Raw genomic sequence first — 17,548 nt, forward strand, 5'->3', positions numbered from 1 at the left:
CGGCACCTGAAGGTGCATAGAGCACCACATTGGAGCACCAAATGCAGTGTATTTATTTATTTTTATGAATTACTTTACGGGTTTAATCCATTACATTCTACAAATACCGATAAAAACACACGAAACAGATTTAGAAAATTAATTGAATTTTTAAAATCTTTAATAATATTGTTAAAAATACGTCTCTACGAAAACAAGACTTCTTTGGCCTTGAAAATTGTGATGTCAAGATTCACAAACACAGGTTAAAATTTAAGCGAATCATGACGCATTAGGGGCGTGGATAATGCAAAGAACCGTTTTCGCGGTGATTTTAAATTATAAATTAAAAAATATTTTTAATGCCACTAATAAGTCGGTCTCGTGGTGTAATAGTTAGCGCATTTACCTACCATCCAAGAGGTCTCGAGTTCGATTCCCGGCATGGTTGATATGAAATATTTATTTAAAAAGGGTGTTTTCACACCAGAATATTTCATAGTCCCTAGACCGGTACCTAAAGCGTAAGACTGATCATCTTACCTTCATGTAACGAAAATGATCAAGATAAGTTGTAATTGATGTATTAATACAGTGCTCTATGCACCATTCGGTGCGGAAAGGTTATAATGATGAATAAGTACAATTTTTTTTTACACTACAGTTACTTAGGGACCCATTTATTGTAGAAAAAAAACGTAATATTAAAACGTGAGTATGGAATAACATTACAAATGACAAGTTAATAAAAACTGCTGATATGTACAGAATAATATGTAATATTATCTGCCGAAGATTCAGCAAGCGAATTGCCACATTATTAGGTGAATTCTGACTTGCATTCGTGCGGCTTCTGGGTGTGTAAAACAATGCATGAGATCTCGCTCTAGTATAGTTATTAGGAACATAGCACTACATCGTTTTCTTCTGTCAGTCTCCAACTGGGTAGGAGCTCCCATGCTTTCCCCACACAGCAAATCCTACATTGGTGACCCCGACGTGATGCTTTTTAACAAGCATAAATCCTACTGTCAAATAAAAATAAAATAAATAAATATAGGCTTTCCATGGTACCCGGAACCATAGAATTAAGAATAGTCCAGAAACCTCATACGCACATCAAACAGAAGGTGACTAAACTACTCATAAATGAGTAGGTTTGCGTTTTGACCCATTAGTTTCTTTGTAGACGTCGCTCAGTACACAACTCCTGATTTGAATTCAACTATGCCGAGTTGTGTCGTTTTGAAGTGTAGAAATACTGCTAGGATCTTAAAGAAACAAGATGGAATCACATTTCATGTATAATTAGCAAATTAATGTGTAAGTAATGCAAATTGAATTATATTTCCATCTGTCAGATTGTCGAAGAAACAGAATGGAAATTTCGTTAGTGTTGCCAAGGTAGTAATTTTTTTACCCTTCTTTGCTCATCTAATGAGATAACTAATGAATATTGGACCTCGGGTTAAACAACTCTGTGGTGGACATTTGACCGACATTATCTTCAAAACATCAAATATTATTTAACATGATATAAAAATATCCGTTTTATGTAAAATAAAATTTGTTTTATATTTTAAGTTCAAAGTTCATCAATTCAATTACTCTTATTAAATGACCCTTCACTTATCTACTCTGTTGTGTCAATCAATATTTCCGCGTGCATAATGAAATTTTAGAGAAATTAACAGATTGCTTTTTTTTACCTTACATTTGTGTTATGATTATTTTTTTCCCATCGTGCAACATTACGCGGTGACACGGGGGACATGAAAGTGGGGCATAGTAGGGGAATTTTTGGACACAGTCCGATGTATTCCAATATGATTCTACGCTCCTTCTGGACTATTCTTAATTCTATGCCCGCAACATTCTACGCCAGCACCACATTTCGAACGTGTCAATCCTTTTTCGTTTTCTTTCTCTCAAAACGAAAAATGAAGGTTTTAGCTATTTTTTTATGGACGTTGTACCTACAGTAATAAGTAAGACGTTGTAATCCAGTATCTGTCGACAAACAATGAAACCATCCACCCCATTCCCGAAACTGTTCATAAAGACTTGAGTCTTTCTTCAGTTTCGCATATCAATATCAATTTTTTTAAACTCTAATTAAGCGAAAATTTAATATTTTTTTACAATCAAACAGCTGAAATAACAAAACAAAGAAACTTTAAAAACTTTCAATGTACCCCTCACTGCAGCATTGTTAATTTGTGATCAATCAAATACACATGGTATACACAATCACCTTTTTCTAATTTCTCAGTATGACAGTGAAGGAATACAGTGTTAGTTCCGAATTGAGACCGCGGCCGCACGCTCCAGATCCCGCCTCGGAAAGGAAGAAGAACGTAGTAATACAAACAAATAAATCAACGACACAAAACCCAAATACACATAGTAAACATTAGAATAATATGCCCTATTAAATCACAGAGGAACATCAAATTATCAAGACACTACCGGCAAAATCCTAACACAGACCCTAACATGATCCCTATCGAACTCAGGCGAAGTTACTTTTCGTCATAGTACTGAATTCCTCGCAAAAACCAATATCCTAATACCAACAGTAGAAACAATCCTATGCAAAGACCTTAATCGTCCTAACAATCTTTCAGACCTTAGAGCAGACGAAACGGGTCCTAGAGCAAACGTCGACAAACATTTGGACTTTCTCAAAATATTGTTTTAAAAATATGTATGTAATTTTTACCTGTCTCTAGTTGTGTGATAGTACGTCGGATCGTCAGCCATATTGTAAGCATCCTGAGAGTTCCCCCAGGGCGCGCGAAGATATTCCCTGTGCTTGTGGCCATGGTACTCCTCTCGGAATCTATGGGAAAAAGAAAACACAACTCTTAACACCATATACTTTGATAGTTCTTAATATAGATCTGCCTGCTTGTAATTTCAAAAACTAAAAATCTCCACCTTAGAACAGACTAAACCATGTTAGATGGAGACAAACTAACCAGATGAGACTCAATATTAGGATTGAATCAACCAGTGGCGTCTTTGATACCAAATTTCTAGTGAAGCTCAGATTTAAAGAATAGGCATAATATGCGTAAATGTTAAGTAGGTACCTACACTAAATAACACAGTACGGACCATGTTTGCAGGCATCTTTGAGCATTTTTATATTGGTTGCTAGTTTTTTATCTTCATAATGTGTTGATATAATGCGAATTAGAATAAATATTAGGTACTGGTGACTAGCAATGATTTCTTAGTGAGGCTCAGCCTCACTTGCTTCATATGCTCCTTCGTCCCTGGAATAAACTGCTCCACAAATGTATAGTTTATAATATAAATAATTTACGTGTACATAAATTAAATATAAACTTAAATCTTGTGTTCAAAACTGTCTGAACATTTTGTTAATTATTTCTGTATCTTGAGTCTTCTTTGTTTATTCTCATATGTAAAAATATTGTTTTTAAAAGTATATTTTTAAGGTGATTCTAAACGAATATATTATAAAACAAATTATTCATAGAAGGCGCTTTTATATTTTTTTATTGAAAAATGCCATTTTTACGTTTATTTGCAATGGAAATTTTAAAAGGTTTTAAAAGGAAAAAAGGTTTGCGGAAAATTTACACTAAATTGGTTGTAAAAAATACCAAAACAATATAAATAAACAATATAAATGGTGTACAAAAAAAAAAAGATTATTATATTTTTTTTATGTTTTGTACACCACTTTGTGAAAAAGACTCAACCTAACCTAACCTAACAAGACAAAACGGGTGACATTTATTAAAAAAATAAATAAAAGTAGAATTAAATGCAATAAAAGTGTTTAATTCTGAATACCTTTCCAAATTCAAATATTGACAATTCAATATAATGTAAACAATTTTAAAAAAACCTCAATAAATACTATAACACATCAGTTTTATATAAATAACGTGATTATAAATTTAAAAAATAAAGATTATAAAAAAAATTAAAAAAAATTATAAAGAATTTTATTTTTTATTTTTTAAGAGGTACAAAATATAAATATATTAAATACAAAGTGCAATAAAATTCTTTTATATCTAAAAAAAGTAAAAATAATAATAACAATAAAAATAATTTTAAAATGAAGTGTACACGTAAATATGGTACACAGTAAAATAGTACCATACAAAAGTAAATATAGAAAGCACTATTATATAATAAATGTAAATTACCGTTCATTATCTTTAAAATGATTAAATAGAGTTGATTTATTGAAACTATACTTTATTTCTAAAATATAAGCAGCGTCGGAATAGTTATTGCAGAGTTCATGGAGTCGATTCAGAATAGCATACTAATTTTTTTATTTTATGTGATGTGATTTATGTTTCCGACGGCAGCTTGGCCACCACATACCGCACACCGCATCTGAGGACATAAGTCTCCTTGGCGGTGCTCACATACACGGAAAATTTGCTCATTGTCAAACGAGAAAAGCTGCCCGAAGGAGCTCTCTGAAATCTGGTAGCCCTAGCATATTTGTGCTGAAAAAAAGTAATCCAGAAGCACAAAATATGTACTTCATTGGATTGAGAAGAGAGGGAGTGAATTCTTCACTGACTGGCATTTAATTGATTAGACATGATCAATTCGCCGAAATGATTACAAAACTTTTTAAAAGCCTTGAAATTCTTTTTGGAAGCCACCAGATCTGTATACCCGACAGGACCTATAACAGGGCCACGGATAGTAGCGAGAAGCTCCATTCGGTAATCATAGAGAAGAAGAAAGGGACAAGACCACAGGATGTGTTCAGAAGATTGGTTAGGATATCCGCAGCAGCACGAAGGAGAGTCAACAATATTAAAAACAAATATTTTTTGATTAAATTTACCATGACCTGATAAAAACTTCGTAGTCCAGAGATCGGGGATAACCCAAGAAGATTCTAAGCGCTTACAGATTGAAGGGAAAAAAAGAAAGGTAACCCTCCCCGAAGGGGAAGATTCCCATCGCGATTGCCAAGCATTAAGAAGAGCATTTAAAGTCATTTTTTATATTCGAATGAGACATTCCTTCAGTTGGGAGTAGACGGACGCCACCAATAAAAGAGGAACGCCTTCTTTTTAGGTGGAAATTTGAAGATCGTCGCTGAACCTCCAGATCCAAAGGAAACAAGCCCGTTAGAACCGGGAGTGCATCCTTCGAGCATGTCCTACATGCTCTAGAAAGAGTCAGAAGAGGTTGCCTTTTTCCGCTTAAAATAATTCGCCTGAAATATTGCAACTCACATCGGTCAGCCCAACAGCCAGCTGCATAGCATACGATGCCTAGGAAAATGGATTTATAATAGACCGTTGGAAGGTTCAAAAGACAATCCCCAGCTGGCTCTGGCCAAGCGTGCAACTTTGTGGAAAGCCATCTTTCCCAAATTCACGGCTTTCGGCTGTTTCCGACGGCAATAATTATTATTTTGATAAAAACGAACGTTTCGATGTATTACAGACTACTAATAGAAGCAGAAAAGATAGAGACACACCAGGTTACCAGTAATAAAAAAATAAACCCGCCGCTTTTGAATTTCAGTAGCAACGAGCGTAAATAAAATAAATGTTAAATTTCGTGAATATTTGAACACCCAGATTTAAAGCGTTAACTTAGTTAAATTCCGTTTAAGTTGATAAATTAATGATTGAATTAATTTCTGATTTAATTCATCGACCTAAAAACACGAATATACAATAATATTTAGTCCCCAATAATTTGACGTGAGCTCACGGCGCATGCGCAGGCCCCGAGCTTCGTCGAAAATTCAACAGATGGCAGGCGCTCTAGTTTCCCAGTAATGGGAGAAACTAACATAATAATTTTCCTCTTAGGAAATCGAAAGCGCTCCATTGTCCCAAATAATTACACACTTATTACGTTAATAAATCTAGAACTTTGAATTGGGATCAAAACTCGGGTAGAATTCGAGCGAATTAATTTTACGAATAACATCACTCACTGGGATATAACAAAATTACAATATATTATATTATACACCATGTTTACTTAGGAGTTAAATATTTCATTAACCCTCCACTAGAATTTAAACCAAACCATCGAAAGGGTCGAGATTTTCAAATACCTGAGAGTAAATATTACAGAAAATGGAACCTTTTAAAATAACTGGGAGTGCGGCTTGAAATAGCAGGCACCACATTCAAAAGTTAAACAACCACTTAATCCAGCCAATGACAGGTCATAAGCCCTGTAAATGTCTAGACTTCCATATCCCCTTCTCAAAAATGTTTTCCCTCTCTGTTGAAATAAATGTAAATATGAATAACTCTCTAGGGAGGAAATCCAGCCAGTCTGCAAGCATTTGGACATACTCAAACATTGTTGAATTAACTACCTGGTAAAAGAAGAAGTATCAAAATTGGAAAATTGTTTTCAGGCGTTGCCTAGTAGGTGATTTGGTTCAGCCGGATGAATCTCACCCACGTGATAAAAGGTTTCAGCTCTTTAACTTCACAAACATCAACAGATGAAAGAATTGAAGGAATATAGATGTTCAAATGTTTGGCGGCCTCCGTGGTGCAGTGGTCAAGACGCTTGACTCACACACGGAAGGTTCCGGGTTCGATTCCCGGTGAGAACACAAAAATTAAATGTGATTTTTCTCAAGCCTGGGTGTTCTGTGATTTAATTCACCACTGTAATTGGGCCTCCTGGCCTGTTGTGGTGCAAAAAAAATAAATAAATAAGAAATATGGGCAGAATGGTGAATGTTACACAGTGTGTAAAGTGGCCACTTAAACCAGTCATTGACAGGTCATAAGCTCTGTATTTGCCTAGACTTCTATATTACCTTCTCTTAAATGTTCTTCAACTCTGTAGTAATATGTTAATATAAACAGCTCCCCAGGGAGTTGAATCTAGTTCTTGTCTACAAAAATTTGGACAAACTCAAAATATTGTTGATAAATCTTTTAAATTTGTAGTTTAAGAAAAACAATGTACTTTGTCACCACATGCTAAGGATTTATTCAAATGATTTAGAGAACAAGTGGGTTTTAAGTTTCTTCCGAAACATCACTTTACTCTCACAGTTTCGCACCTCTGCTGGGAGAGCATTCCATGCCGTAGGGCCTGCGACCGCAAATGCGCGTTCGCCGAATTTAGTGCGCTGTTTGCGTAGATGTGTAATTACTTTTCCTTTCGGCGTAGATGTAGCTGGTCTAAGCGTAAGACGCCTGTCAGCTAGTTCATCAGGGATGCAGAGTTCCCTTAGATAATCTGGAGCAGAGTTGTGCAGTGACTTATACATAAGCCAACAGAGTTTGTATTCCACCCTCTGTGGAAAATATAACCAGTGTAATTCCCGAAGTAGTGGAGTGATATGACTGAACTTGGAGATCCCAAAAATAAGTCTCGCTGCGGCATTCAATACAGACTGAAGGCGAGTCATTTTATTCACTGGTAGAACTGCGTAGATACCATTACAATAGTCGATTCTAGACGCTACGTAACGGGCGGAATCAACTGGCAAATTTTTGGGTATCCATTTAATCTGTCTGAGCTGGAATGCATGAACGAATCATTATGAACATATTCATAATGATCATTCTCAAAAAACCCTTGAGGTATTCAACAGAAGATCTATTCGCTGAGTAAAAGATATTGGACGTAAGACAATTGTTTGTGAGGTGCCTACTACTTAAATTTTATGATAAATTAAGTAAGGTCAAAAGAACCCAACAAAATATAAACACTCGTTCAGCAACACAATTAACTGTATTGTCCCATTTGTATCAACCGCCTTTCGCAAAAAGCAATACAATGTAATTGCTCCAAAAATATTTAATGATTTATTGCCAAATATAAAAGACTCAAAATGTAAAATAAAATTTAAAATAAAAATAACTGCACATATAAATAGTGTAGTGAGAGATTTTTTTGAAAAATATATGTAAATCAAAAAATGTAGTACTTTATATAATTGGTACACATATTATTTATATTTTTATGTATTTCATTGATTTAAATTTGTTTTATTATATTTTATTTATGTTTAAGAAACATGTATTCTTGGCGCATATATATACTTTATATTTGTATAATAACGATTTTTAATTTCTTACATTTGATTAGCTAGGCATTTATAATTAATGAGTTTTAGTTTTTCTTTTTTATGTTATTGTTTTATTAGTATAGGACTACTTATGCTCTAAAGATAGAAAATCTCCACCTTAGAACAGGCTGTGCCATGTTAGATGGAGACTATCATAAACAGAGAACACTCCGTTTTCATTTTACATTAATTGGTTTTATATAGATTCCCTGTTATTAAGTTTTTTTTTTAGCAATAAATTTTTAAATAAGTAAAATAAATATAGTTTTACTTATTTGAGCGTCAAGAGAAAGGTCAGGCTTAGGCCCCGTATACATAATAAATTAACATGTTAAAATAAAATGATGACGATTTTAATTTAATGTTGTCGATACTCGAACTCGAGACCTGTTGCATGATAGGCAAACTGTTTACCGTTAATTAAACCTCAAGGAGACCATGAGTTGTTGTTATATCTATAAATATTTAAGTTAAGCTTAAAATATATTGTTCCGTACGATTAAAATATTAAGCGCTTTCGAATCCTTAACGTTTTTATAATACACGAATTCTTCAAACCTTAAAAATTATACAATAAGACGTAAGACGAGAAAAGGGGTAGATGTTGACATTTGGGGGAGGAAAATGAAATTGCTCCCTTAAGGGATTCTCAAAACGCTTAATTAAAGATGGTGAGATATATTTTTTATTCGGAGGAACCCGAAAATATATTAAACAATTTACTTCAAAGGCTAGTGTTGGAAGAACCCCTAAAAGATAGGACGAAGAATATTAAAAATAATATAAATTAGTGTTTAGTTTGTGTAAAATAACAAAATAAATTTAATATGCCACCGGTTTCGCAACACGACCGTTCCTTTGTCAAGAATGAAAAATAAACTAACACGTAATACTATTAATATTTAAAGCATTAATCTGTAGTCAAACATTTTATTCAAAGTTATTAAATATTTGATAATAACTAGTTCTTAGACTTTGCAACAGTGGTGATTGGACTCATTAACCAAAATCAGTGATCGAAAATCCTATTTCAATATATTCTATAAAATACAGGGATCCAAACATATTTTTATATATATAATTGCTCTGTACGTGTGATGTCACTGAACTCCTTCTAAACGGCTTAACCGATTTACGTGCGGTTTTTAGAGAAATATAGATCTTTGCGCTGTGCATGTTCGTTGATATTAAAATCTTCAATCTAATATGTTAAAATTAAGTAAGGAGCATAAACAATTTACTCATCGGTCTACCAGGGTTGCATTCAAGGAGAATTTATTTAAAAAAATGTAAATATGTTGTTTTTTTATGTATAAAAAAAGTTTGTTTTTGAATTTTTTACAAACAGCATTTGTTTTTTGTGGATCTCAGTAAGATTTTTTCCTTAAATTCCTTATAATTTCTGTCCATTTATTTCTTTTTGCTGGATTTTTTTGAAAACTAAAATAATATTCATTTCAATACATTTTTAAAAATCGTATTCCTACATAAGTACACCGCTCTGTTGGTGAGAAGATCGGAGTTTGACGTTTGCAAAAAGGATGCCATATTTGAAAAAAATATTTATTTTATGTTTTGAAATTCAACCATAAACAAGTACTTACTTGAATGCAATATTTACAATTTTTAGTTTTAGAACTGAATCACAAACAAGTACCTAGGTACCTACTTATCAATAAAAAGTATTTTCCAAGGCAAGCCAACGTTCGGGCAGGACAACGTATGTCGAGTCCGCTAGTATAAAATAAAAACAAATAGCTAAAAATCAAAAGTAACATCAAATTTTCGAAATAGTGTTCCGTTTTTAATATAAAAAAGATTCAGTGCCATAGGAAATAGATAAAAAAAATTAGTGCTCTTAATTGTACGGCGAAGTATCTCTAAAACGTATAAAAAAAGATATTACTTTGAATGACGTCACAGGCTCTTCTAAATTAACCAAACATAGTGTTGAGATATATTTCTGGATTCCGGGAAGCCAACTCACAAATAAGGACAATTCACCGAAAAAAATTAGAGACGTAACTTGCGGCGTAATTAAAAAATTACAAAACTTTCAGAAAATGTAGCGAGGATATATATACGATAAATATATTTTTTAAAATTTTGGCCGGAATACTATTAATAAAATATATTTTTTTTAAACACTGATCTTCCGAATTTTTGCGATTACTTTTATGATTAAACAGCCCGGCCTTAGGGTCCATATAATAATATCATAAAGGTAAAAATAGATTGAGAAAATGATTTCGAAAGAATGTCTTTTACTAAGAAACTTTTCCTCGACGGAATTATTCTAACGACTGAATACGAGTACATCCTTTTCATGACGGTCCGAGGGAAACCTTTTAAAGTTTTTATCTTGAAAATTAAATACGGCAAACCCTATTTTTAGTATCAAATTCAATTGGATTTTTATGGGAAATGTTTCTAAATTGTTTTAAACTATGTCAGTATTTTAAATTAATCAAATAACCTTTCAAAAAAAGTTAGTTAATATCTATACGACCACTCACCAACTTTTCTATGTCAGTCGGTTTCGCCATGACACCACTTACACTAACATTCAAATCCCTCTAGACACCAACTGTTTATTTATTAACCATATTTTGAGTTTTTCCAAATTTTCGTAGACAAGGACTGGATTCAACTCCCCGGGGAGCTGTTTATATTAACATATTACAACAGAGATGAAGAACATTTAAGAAAAGGTAATATGGAAGTCTAGGCATCTCCAGGGCTTATGACCAGTAAATGGCTGGTTTAAGTGGCCACTTTACACACTGTGTAACATTCACCATTCTGCCTATATTTGAACATCTATATTCCTTCAATTCTTTCATCTGTTGATGTTTGTGAAGTTAAAGAGCTGAAAATGAGCTTGAGAATTAAAACTTTTGTAGTGCTCCCCAAAGAGTTTGAACAAAGCATTTTGAAAGCCTTTTAATTCATCATCCATCGCCCATCTAGACAGCCTCAATGCCCCTCAATTTTCTCTGGGCCTTCTGCCGCCCCCCTGAAGGCCTTCAGCGCCCACAAGAAGGCGTTTTGGCCCACTTTTAGGAATACTGCTAGCAGAACGTAGGCACATGTGCCAACCGCTACACTATGAGACGTATTAATCTTGATTTTCAGGATGTTTACCTGTAGCTATTGAGAAAAAAACACTCGATAAGGATTCTGATTCTATTCCAACCAAAGAATTGAATTTTTTACTACACCCGAATACAGGAAAAACTACGTTAAAAGGATCGTTAGGTATAACAGATTGCTATTTTACCGACCGAACCATTTTGTTAAGCACGCAACACAAAGATGGCGTCATTATCTGAAATTGTCAAGTCACGGCCACCCTTCTTTGAATCTCGATTAGTGATGAAATAATTAGCATTGAAATTGTGAATTCACTATTAATTTGTTATAGCAATAGCGTCTGCATTCTCAAAGGGAAATAAGCCATAGAAAAAAATGTTATGAATGAAATAAGGGTCTTTGGAATAAAACTGCTGTAAAAAAAAAATACGTGTACTTATATATAACAACAACAAACAATTACGCCGTTTCTCCGTAAGGATAGGAGGAGAGGATAGAACGCCATATCACTATGTCTTTGCATACAAACATCGCTCCCTCTACATTCATACATCTTCTCATGCACGCATGCCGATTATTCCTACTCTTGACATGTCCATCTTCAAGTATTTGATAGACTTGATCATGCCATGTCCTTCTCGGTCTTCCTCGTTTTCTGCATCCATCAGCGTTCGCATCGAAGATCCTTTTAGCCATTCTTTCGCTGTCCATTCGCTCTTCATGTCCAAACCAACACAGCACCCCTTTCTTGATTATGTCGATTGTTCATGTACCAGCCTTACGCAGTTTACGGATCTCGACATTTGTGCACCTGTCCTACATCGTTTTACCACACATTTGCGTGAGAGATCGCATTTCGACAACATTCAACCTACTTTCATCATTATTTTTCCAATTCTATACTTCGCTCCCATACATCAGAGTTGGCTTATACAGGGTGTTCTTTAAACGCTGTCACATCCGAAACCACGATGATCAGTAAAGGTAAGAAGACATATTAGCGTATTTAAAAAAATATTTAGAACAAAGAAAAAAAAAAAAAAAAACAAATGGTTGCTTACTTCTGCAGGGGAGAAGCGAGGGTAGCGCGGCGCCGTATCAGACTCCCCCCTCCACCCTCCTCGTTTCTTCCCTGCAGAAGTAAGCAACCATTTGCTTTTTTTATATATATTTTTTAGAATTTTATTCGTTCGAAAATAATATTTTTATGTGCCAATATGTCTTCTTGCTCGTACTGATCATTGTGGTTTCGGATGTGACAGGGTTTAATGAACACCCTGTATATATTATTTTAATATACGTTTCCCCTCGTTAGTAGCACAAACAATATTTTTTAATTTATAATTTTAAATTCTCGCGAAAACGCTTCATTGCATTGGCTACCTAATACGTCGCAATTCGGTTAAATGTTTACCGTTTGAATAGGCCGTCGTATAATTTACGATTATTGACGTCACGATTGTCAAGGCCAAACTTGACGTATTTTTGTGGAGGCGTGTTTTTAAAAATTTCATTTTGAAATTTAAGAATAAAAACGGTTTTTCGCAATATCCATATTCATTTCGGAAATACAATTAATTTTTTGAAATCCGTTTTACATATTTTTATCGGTATTCAAAGAACCCTTATGTGATATTTTTCTTTTGTCATGAAATGCTAAGAATAAGTCTTTAGAAATTTTAAAATTACAAATAGGAAGTTAGTGGTTTTTTTTATATAATTTTATTTGTTAGCCAATTAATATTATTTTATTTTTATGTATCGTATTATCATCACTACGATTTTTCTTAAGTTTTGTAATTTTGAAATCACACCGCACGTGACGTCACGAGATCAGTGAGTTTTCCCGACATCAAAAAGAGAACATCGTACCCAGGTTAAACATGGTTACCCAGTGCCTCAATTATGAACGCTATCTTCATCTGTATATATCGAGACAGTATACTTAACTTCTGTACTATCTGTATCTTACCTCGGTATGCTCTACTTATTTGTCATATCGACATCATATGATCGAAACAAGCCAACGGAAGATACAGATAGTACAGAAGTTAAGTATATCGTCTCGATATAGACGGATGAAGATAGCGTTCATAATCGAGGCACTGAGATAGATTTTTCTGTGGGGTTAACATCTGCTTTGTGATCACACCTTTATAATTAAGATCCCACTAGCCAGGGTTCGCGACGTAGACGCTAATAATTTAGATTAGCCAGTAGTATCACCAGTAGGACGTAACTGGGCGTTCTGCAGCATTTTACAGAAGGGCTACCGCTAGGCTGAACAACATCGCGCTGGATGTTGATCTGTTCCATGCATCCGAAGGGGTTTTCCAGAGCAAGATTCTCCTACTATTTTGATCGGACAAAGGGATTTTGAGTATTATTTAATTAAAATCTATAACCTACTTCTACTATCTATTCAAACAATTAGTAACGAGAAAATGTTTAAAAAGGCTTTAAAAAAATGGATAGTGGAGCTAGGTAGAAGTAAAATGGATTGTCTCATTGGCCTAAATCAATATTGAATCAACCGCTCCACAAGTGTATAGCTTATGTTAGGTTTTTGTTATTTTCATTGTGCGTTTTGTAATATAAATAACATAGATGTACATAATACCTTGTTTTTTAAACTGTAAATATTTTGTTAATTATCTCTGTTTATTAAGTTAGTCTTCTTTGTTTATTCTCTAATGTAAAAACATTTCAAAAAAGTATATTGTAAAGTGTTCTCGGCACGGGTAAGCCCAGGGAAGAAAACATTATTTTTAATATAAATTATAGTTTGTAAGTGAAAAATATGAATAAATAAATAAAATAAAATAATACGTGCGAATTAAATTTTAGTTTGTAATGTATGTATTATTTAAAATAAATTAATTGAATTGAAGAATTGTTTACCTCAAATCGGGTTTTGGTCCCGTGGCTAGTGTATCGGACTCACGGCTTAAAGATCCGTGGTTCGAATCCCAATCTACCCTAACTTGATTCCCATGTTCTAATAGTAAGTTATTGACAACTCTTAAGCAAGATGTGACTTGTCAGTCAGAAACCAAAGCGGAATTATTTAGCGTGCTAATGAAATTGAGTCAAATTAGCAAGAATTTTCATAGTGGTATCGAATGACTTGTCAATTTTATGGAACAATAAACGTTTTAACCTCACATTTGACTTTAATTTCGAAGCCTTTCATGGGCTGACCCTTGTTGTTATAAGCAACAATTGAACGAAACGACCTCAGTTCGAACACAAAAAATTGGCAGAGTTTAATTCGGTCAAATAACAAAGAAAGTCTTCATCACATCAAAGCTTTAAATATTAAAATTGATTGTATCAGAGAGGGAAAATATTTTTGTGGGGGAATCGACAAAAAGGGAAGAAAAATGTATAAAAAGACGTACACAAATTAAAAAGTATTTTCGGGCGTCGGTGAAATAATTCAGCCAGATGAATCTCACCACTCAATAAAGGTTTCAGCTCTTTTACTTCGCAAAATTCAACAAACAGAAGATTTGATGAAGTTTTGATGTTTAAACACGGGCACCATGATGGGAAATGAGAGCGCGTTAACGCGCTTATAGCAGTTACACTGTTTATCATCATTATTCCCTTTCCGCACCTAATGGTGCATAGGGCACTGCATTGGTACAACAACAGCAGCGTATCTTGATCATTTTTTTGTTACATGAAGGCAAGATGATCAGTCTTACGCTTCAGGTACCAGTCCAGGGACTATGAAATATTAAAGACTAGAAACAGTTTTTTTTAAATAAATATTTCGAATCGAACCCTTTATCGATTTCAATCGATTGTTGCGCGGTATGGTCGATAATTCTCGATCGAAAAGCTACCGCTATGCTGAACAACATCGCTCTGGATGTTGATCTGTTCCATGTATCCGAAGGGGTTTTCCGGAGCAGGATTCTCCTACTATTTTGATAAGAGTCGCTTTATATTTTTTTGTCTTTTTATCGGACAAAGGGATTTTTTATAATATTCAATTAAAATCTATAACCCACTTCCACTATTTATTAAAACAATTGGCAACGAGAAAATGTTTAAAAAGGCTATAAAAAAATGGATGGATAGTGGAGCTGGGTGGAAGTTAAATGGATTGTCTCATTCGCCCAAACCAATATTGAATCGACCGCTCCACAAGTGTATAGCTTATGTTAGGTTTTTGTTATTTTCATTGTGCGTTTTGTAATATAAACAATATAAATGTACATATATACCTTGTTTTTAAAACGGTGAATATTTTGTTAATTATCTCTGTTTATTAAGTTAGTCTTTTTTGTTTATTCTCTAATGTAAAATCATTTCAAAAAAGTATATTGTTAAGTGTCCTCGGCACGGGTAACCCCAGTGAGGACAAATTATTTTTATGATTAATTATAGCTTGTAAGAGAAAAATATGAATAAATAAATAAGATTAAATAAGATGTACGTATTAAATTTTAGTTTGTAATGTATGTATTATTTAAAATAAATTAATTGAATTGAAGAATTGTTTACTTCAAATCGGGTTGTGGTCCCGTGGCTAGTATCTCGGACTCACGGCTCAAAGGTCCGTGGTTCGAATCCCATTCCACCCTAATTTGATTCCCATGTTCTAGTAGTAAGTTATTGACAACTCATTGAAAATATTCATCAAAATGTAATATTTGAAAAAATCATAAGAACGCAAGTATTTCTTAAAAAAAAAACCATAAAGACAACATTAATAGAACAACTGGTAACATCTTAATTACAAAATTAAAAACAACTACAGCAAAACATCATTATACTTACAGAGAAATGTTTTTCTTTAATCAAATAAACAGAGGAATCAAAAAGTTTAGTCAGAAATACAACATATTTGAGAAGTCAAAAGTTATATTCATAATTCTTTTTGTGTAGCGTTGATTGAAAACACCACATATAAATATATATTTTTAATTTATATGTTATACCGAAAATATTTACTAATTATTGAAAAATAAAATAAACACATTTTTGTAAGACGTCACTCCTCATTATATACAAAAGCATTGTCTTTTCTTTTACGTAATGGAAAACGTTAGTGTAAATATAAATATTAAATTTATATCAAATCTGTAATATTACATACTAATATTTTTTCCTGAATAAATAAAAATATGAAGCAAATAAACACTCTCTAGGGGACAGAAAAGATTATCAAAAGCACCCCTAGTTGGTAGGTTTCTTTTTTGTATTTACTTTATTTTTAATTATGTAATCTATCTTTTCTGTTGCCAAAATATTTTACCAATATACGGGTATCTAAAAAATCTCAAAGAACTTGAGAGTTCTAAGTGATGTGGAGTATAATAGAATTTGATATTAAGAATTTCGGTATCGAAAAAACATAATTACTTTGATGTAGAATTGGCTTTTCAAAATATATTTGAACAGTCGGTTTGACAAAAATACTGTAGCTATTTTTAAATCAAAGAAACGTTTTTGTATTAATATTTTGAGTGAAAATGGAGAAAGGAGAGATTATTCATAAAAACAATATTTCGAATTGGTAAAATTTTATACATATTTCTTGGCGGTCGATTTTTTTGTCTTACAAAACAATGTGTTAATTCAGCTTTGTTTTAAATATAAAAAAGAATATGACAACTAATTTCGTTCAAACAAGCAGAGGATTGAAGAAGTTCAGTGGTTTTTTTAATACAAAAAAATTGTTAGTAAACACGGCCTGACTTTTTTTCATGCAACGTATTCCCGTATTTTCTCCCTGGATTCATTAGAGCAGTGGTTTTTTAACGCACTATAGAAATTTATCATTTTTTAAATAAATTGTTTACTATGGGAACAAGGACCATCCGAAAACCATAAAAAGCGCCCAGTTTTATCTTTCGTCTTTGAACGTACGGTTTACAAATATGATAACTATTTTTGAAAAACGCAAAAGTTACCGTCACAGGAAATTTCAATATAATACTATTTCTTAAAAAAAAACATTGAAATTTGTTTAGTTTTGGGGTGTGAAAAATAGGGACTACGAAACGTTGATTATGCTGATTTTAGATATGCATAATCAGTCCGACGTGCAATTGTGTTTTTTGCTCAGTAGGGGAGAAATTAGCGAGAGAGTGACAGAAAAACAATGTTTAAATACCTATTCATTAAAATTCTCAACCACCGCAAATACCTCATGCGCATGGAGTCCGCAATTTCAAAATCATATAAATTCAATAGAATCTGTTCAAAAAAGTTCTTAAAGTACCTTTTGTATAAGTTCCAAATTTCTAACCCATGTTCAAATTCAAACTACGAGCAACTTCTCACTCTTTTTCATTTCGATACTCTGATAAAACGCCGCGTTGTTTTCGATATAAAATATTAAACTATAAAGTAGATACTAATCTCCTTAATAAAATACAAATA

General features: G+C 33.2%; 1 protein-coding gene across 1 annotated transcript in view; it reads right to left on the bottom strand.

The window, feature by feature from the left end:
* LOC148284575 (uncharacterized) overlaps positions 1-17,548 on the bottom strand; it is a 107,165-nt gene that overhangs the window by 13,592 nt on the left and 76,025 nt on the right. The window contains exon 6 of the mRNA XM_088238007.1: positions 2,702-2,821. Within this exon, the coding sequence (XP_088094133.1) occupies positions 2,702-2,821 (120 nt within the window). The remainder of the gene's footprint in view (positions 1-2,701; positions 2,822-17,548) is intronic.

The sequence above is a fragment of the Micrasema longulum genome, unplaced genomic scaffold (genome assembly GCF_059751315.1).
Source record: "Micrasema longulum isolate JH-2025_06_02 unplaced genomic scaffold, ASM5975131v1 h1tg000109l, whole genome shotgun sequence".
Taxonomy (NCBI): Eukaryota; Metazoa; Arthropoda; class Insecta; order Trichoptera; family Brachycentridae; genus Micrasema; species Micrasema longulum.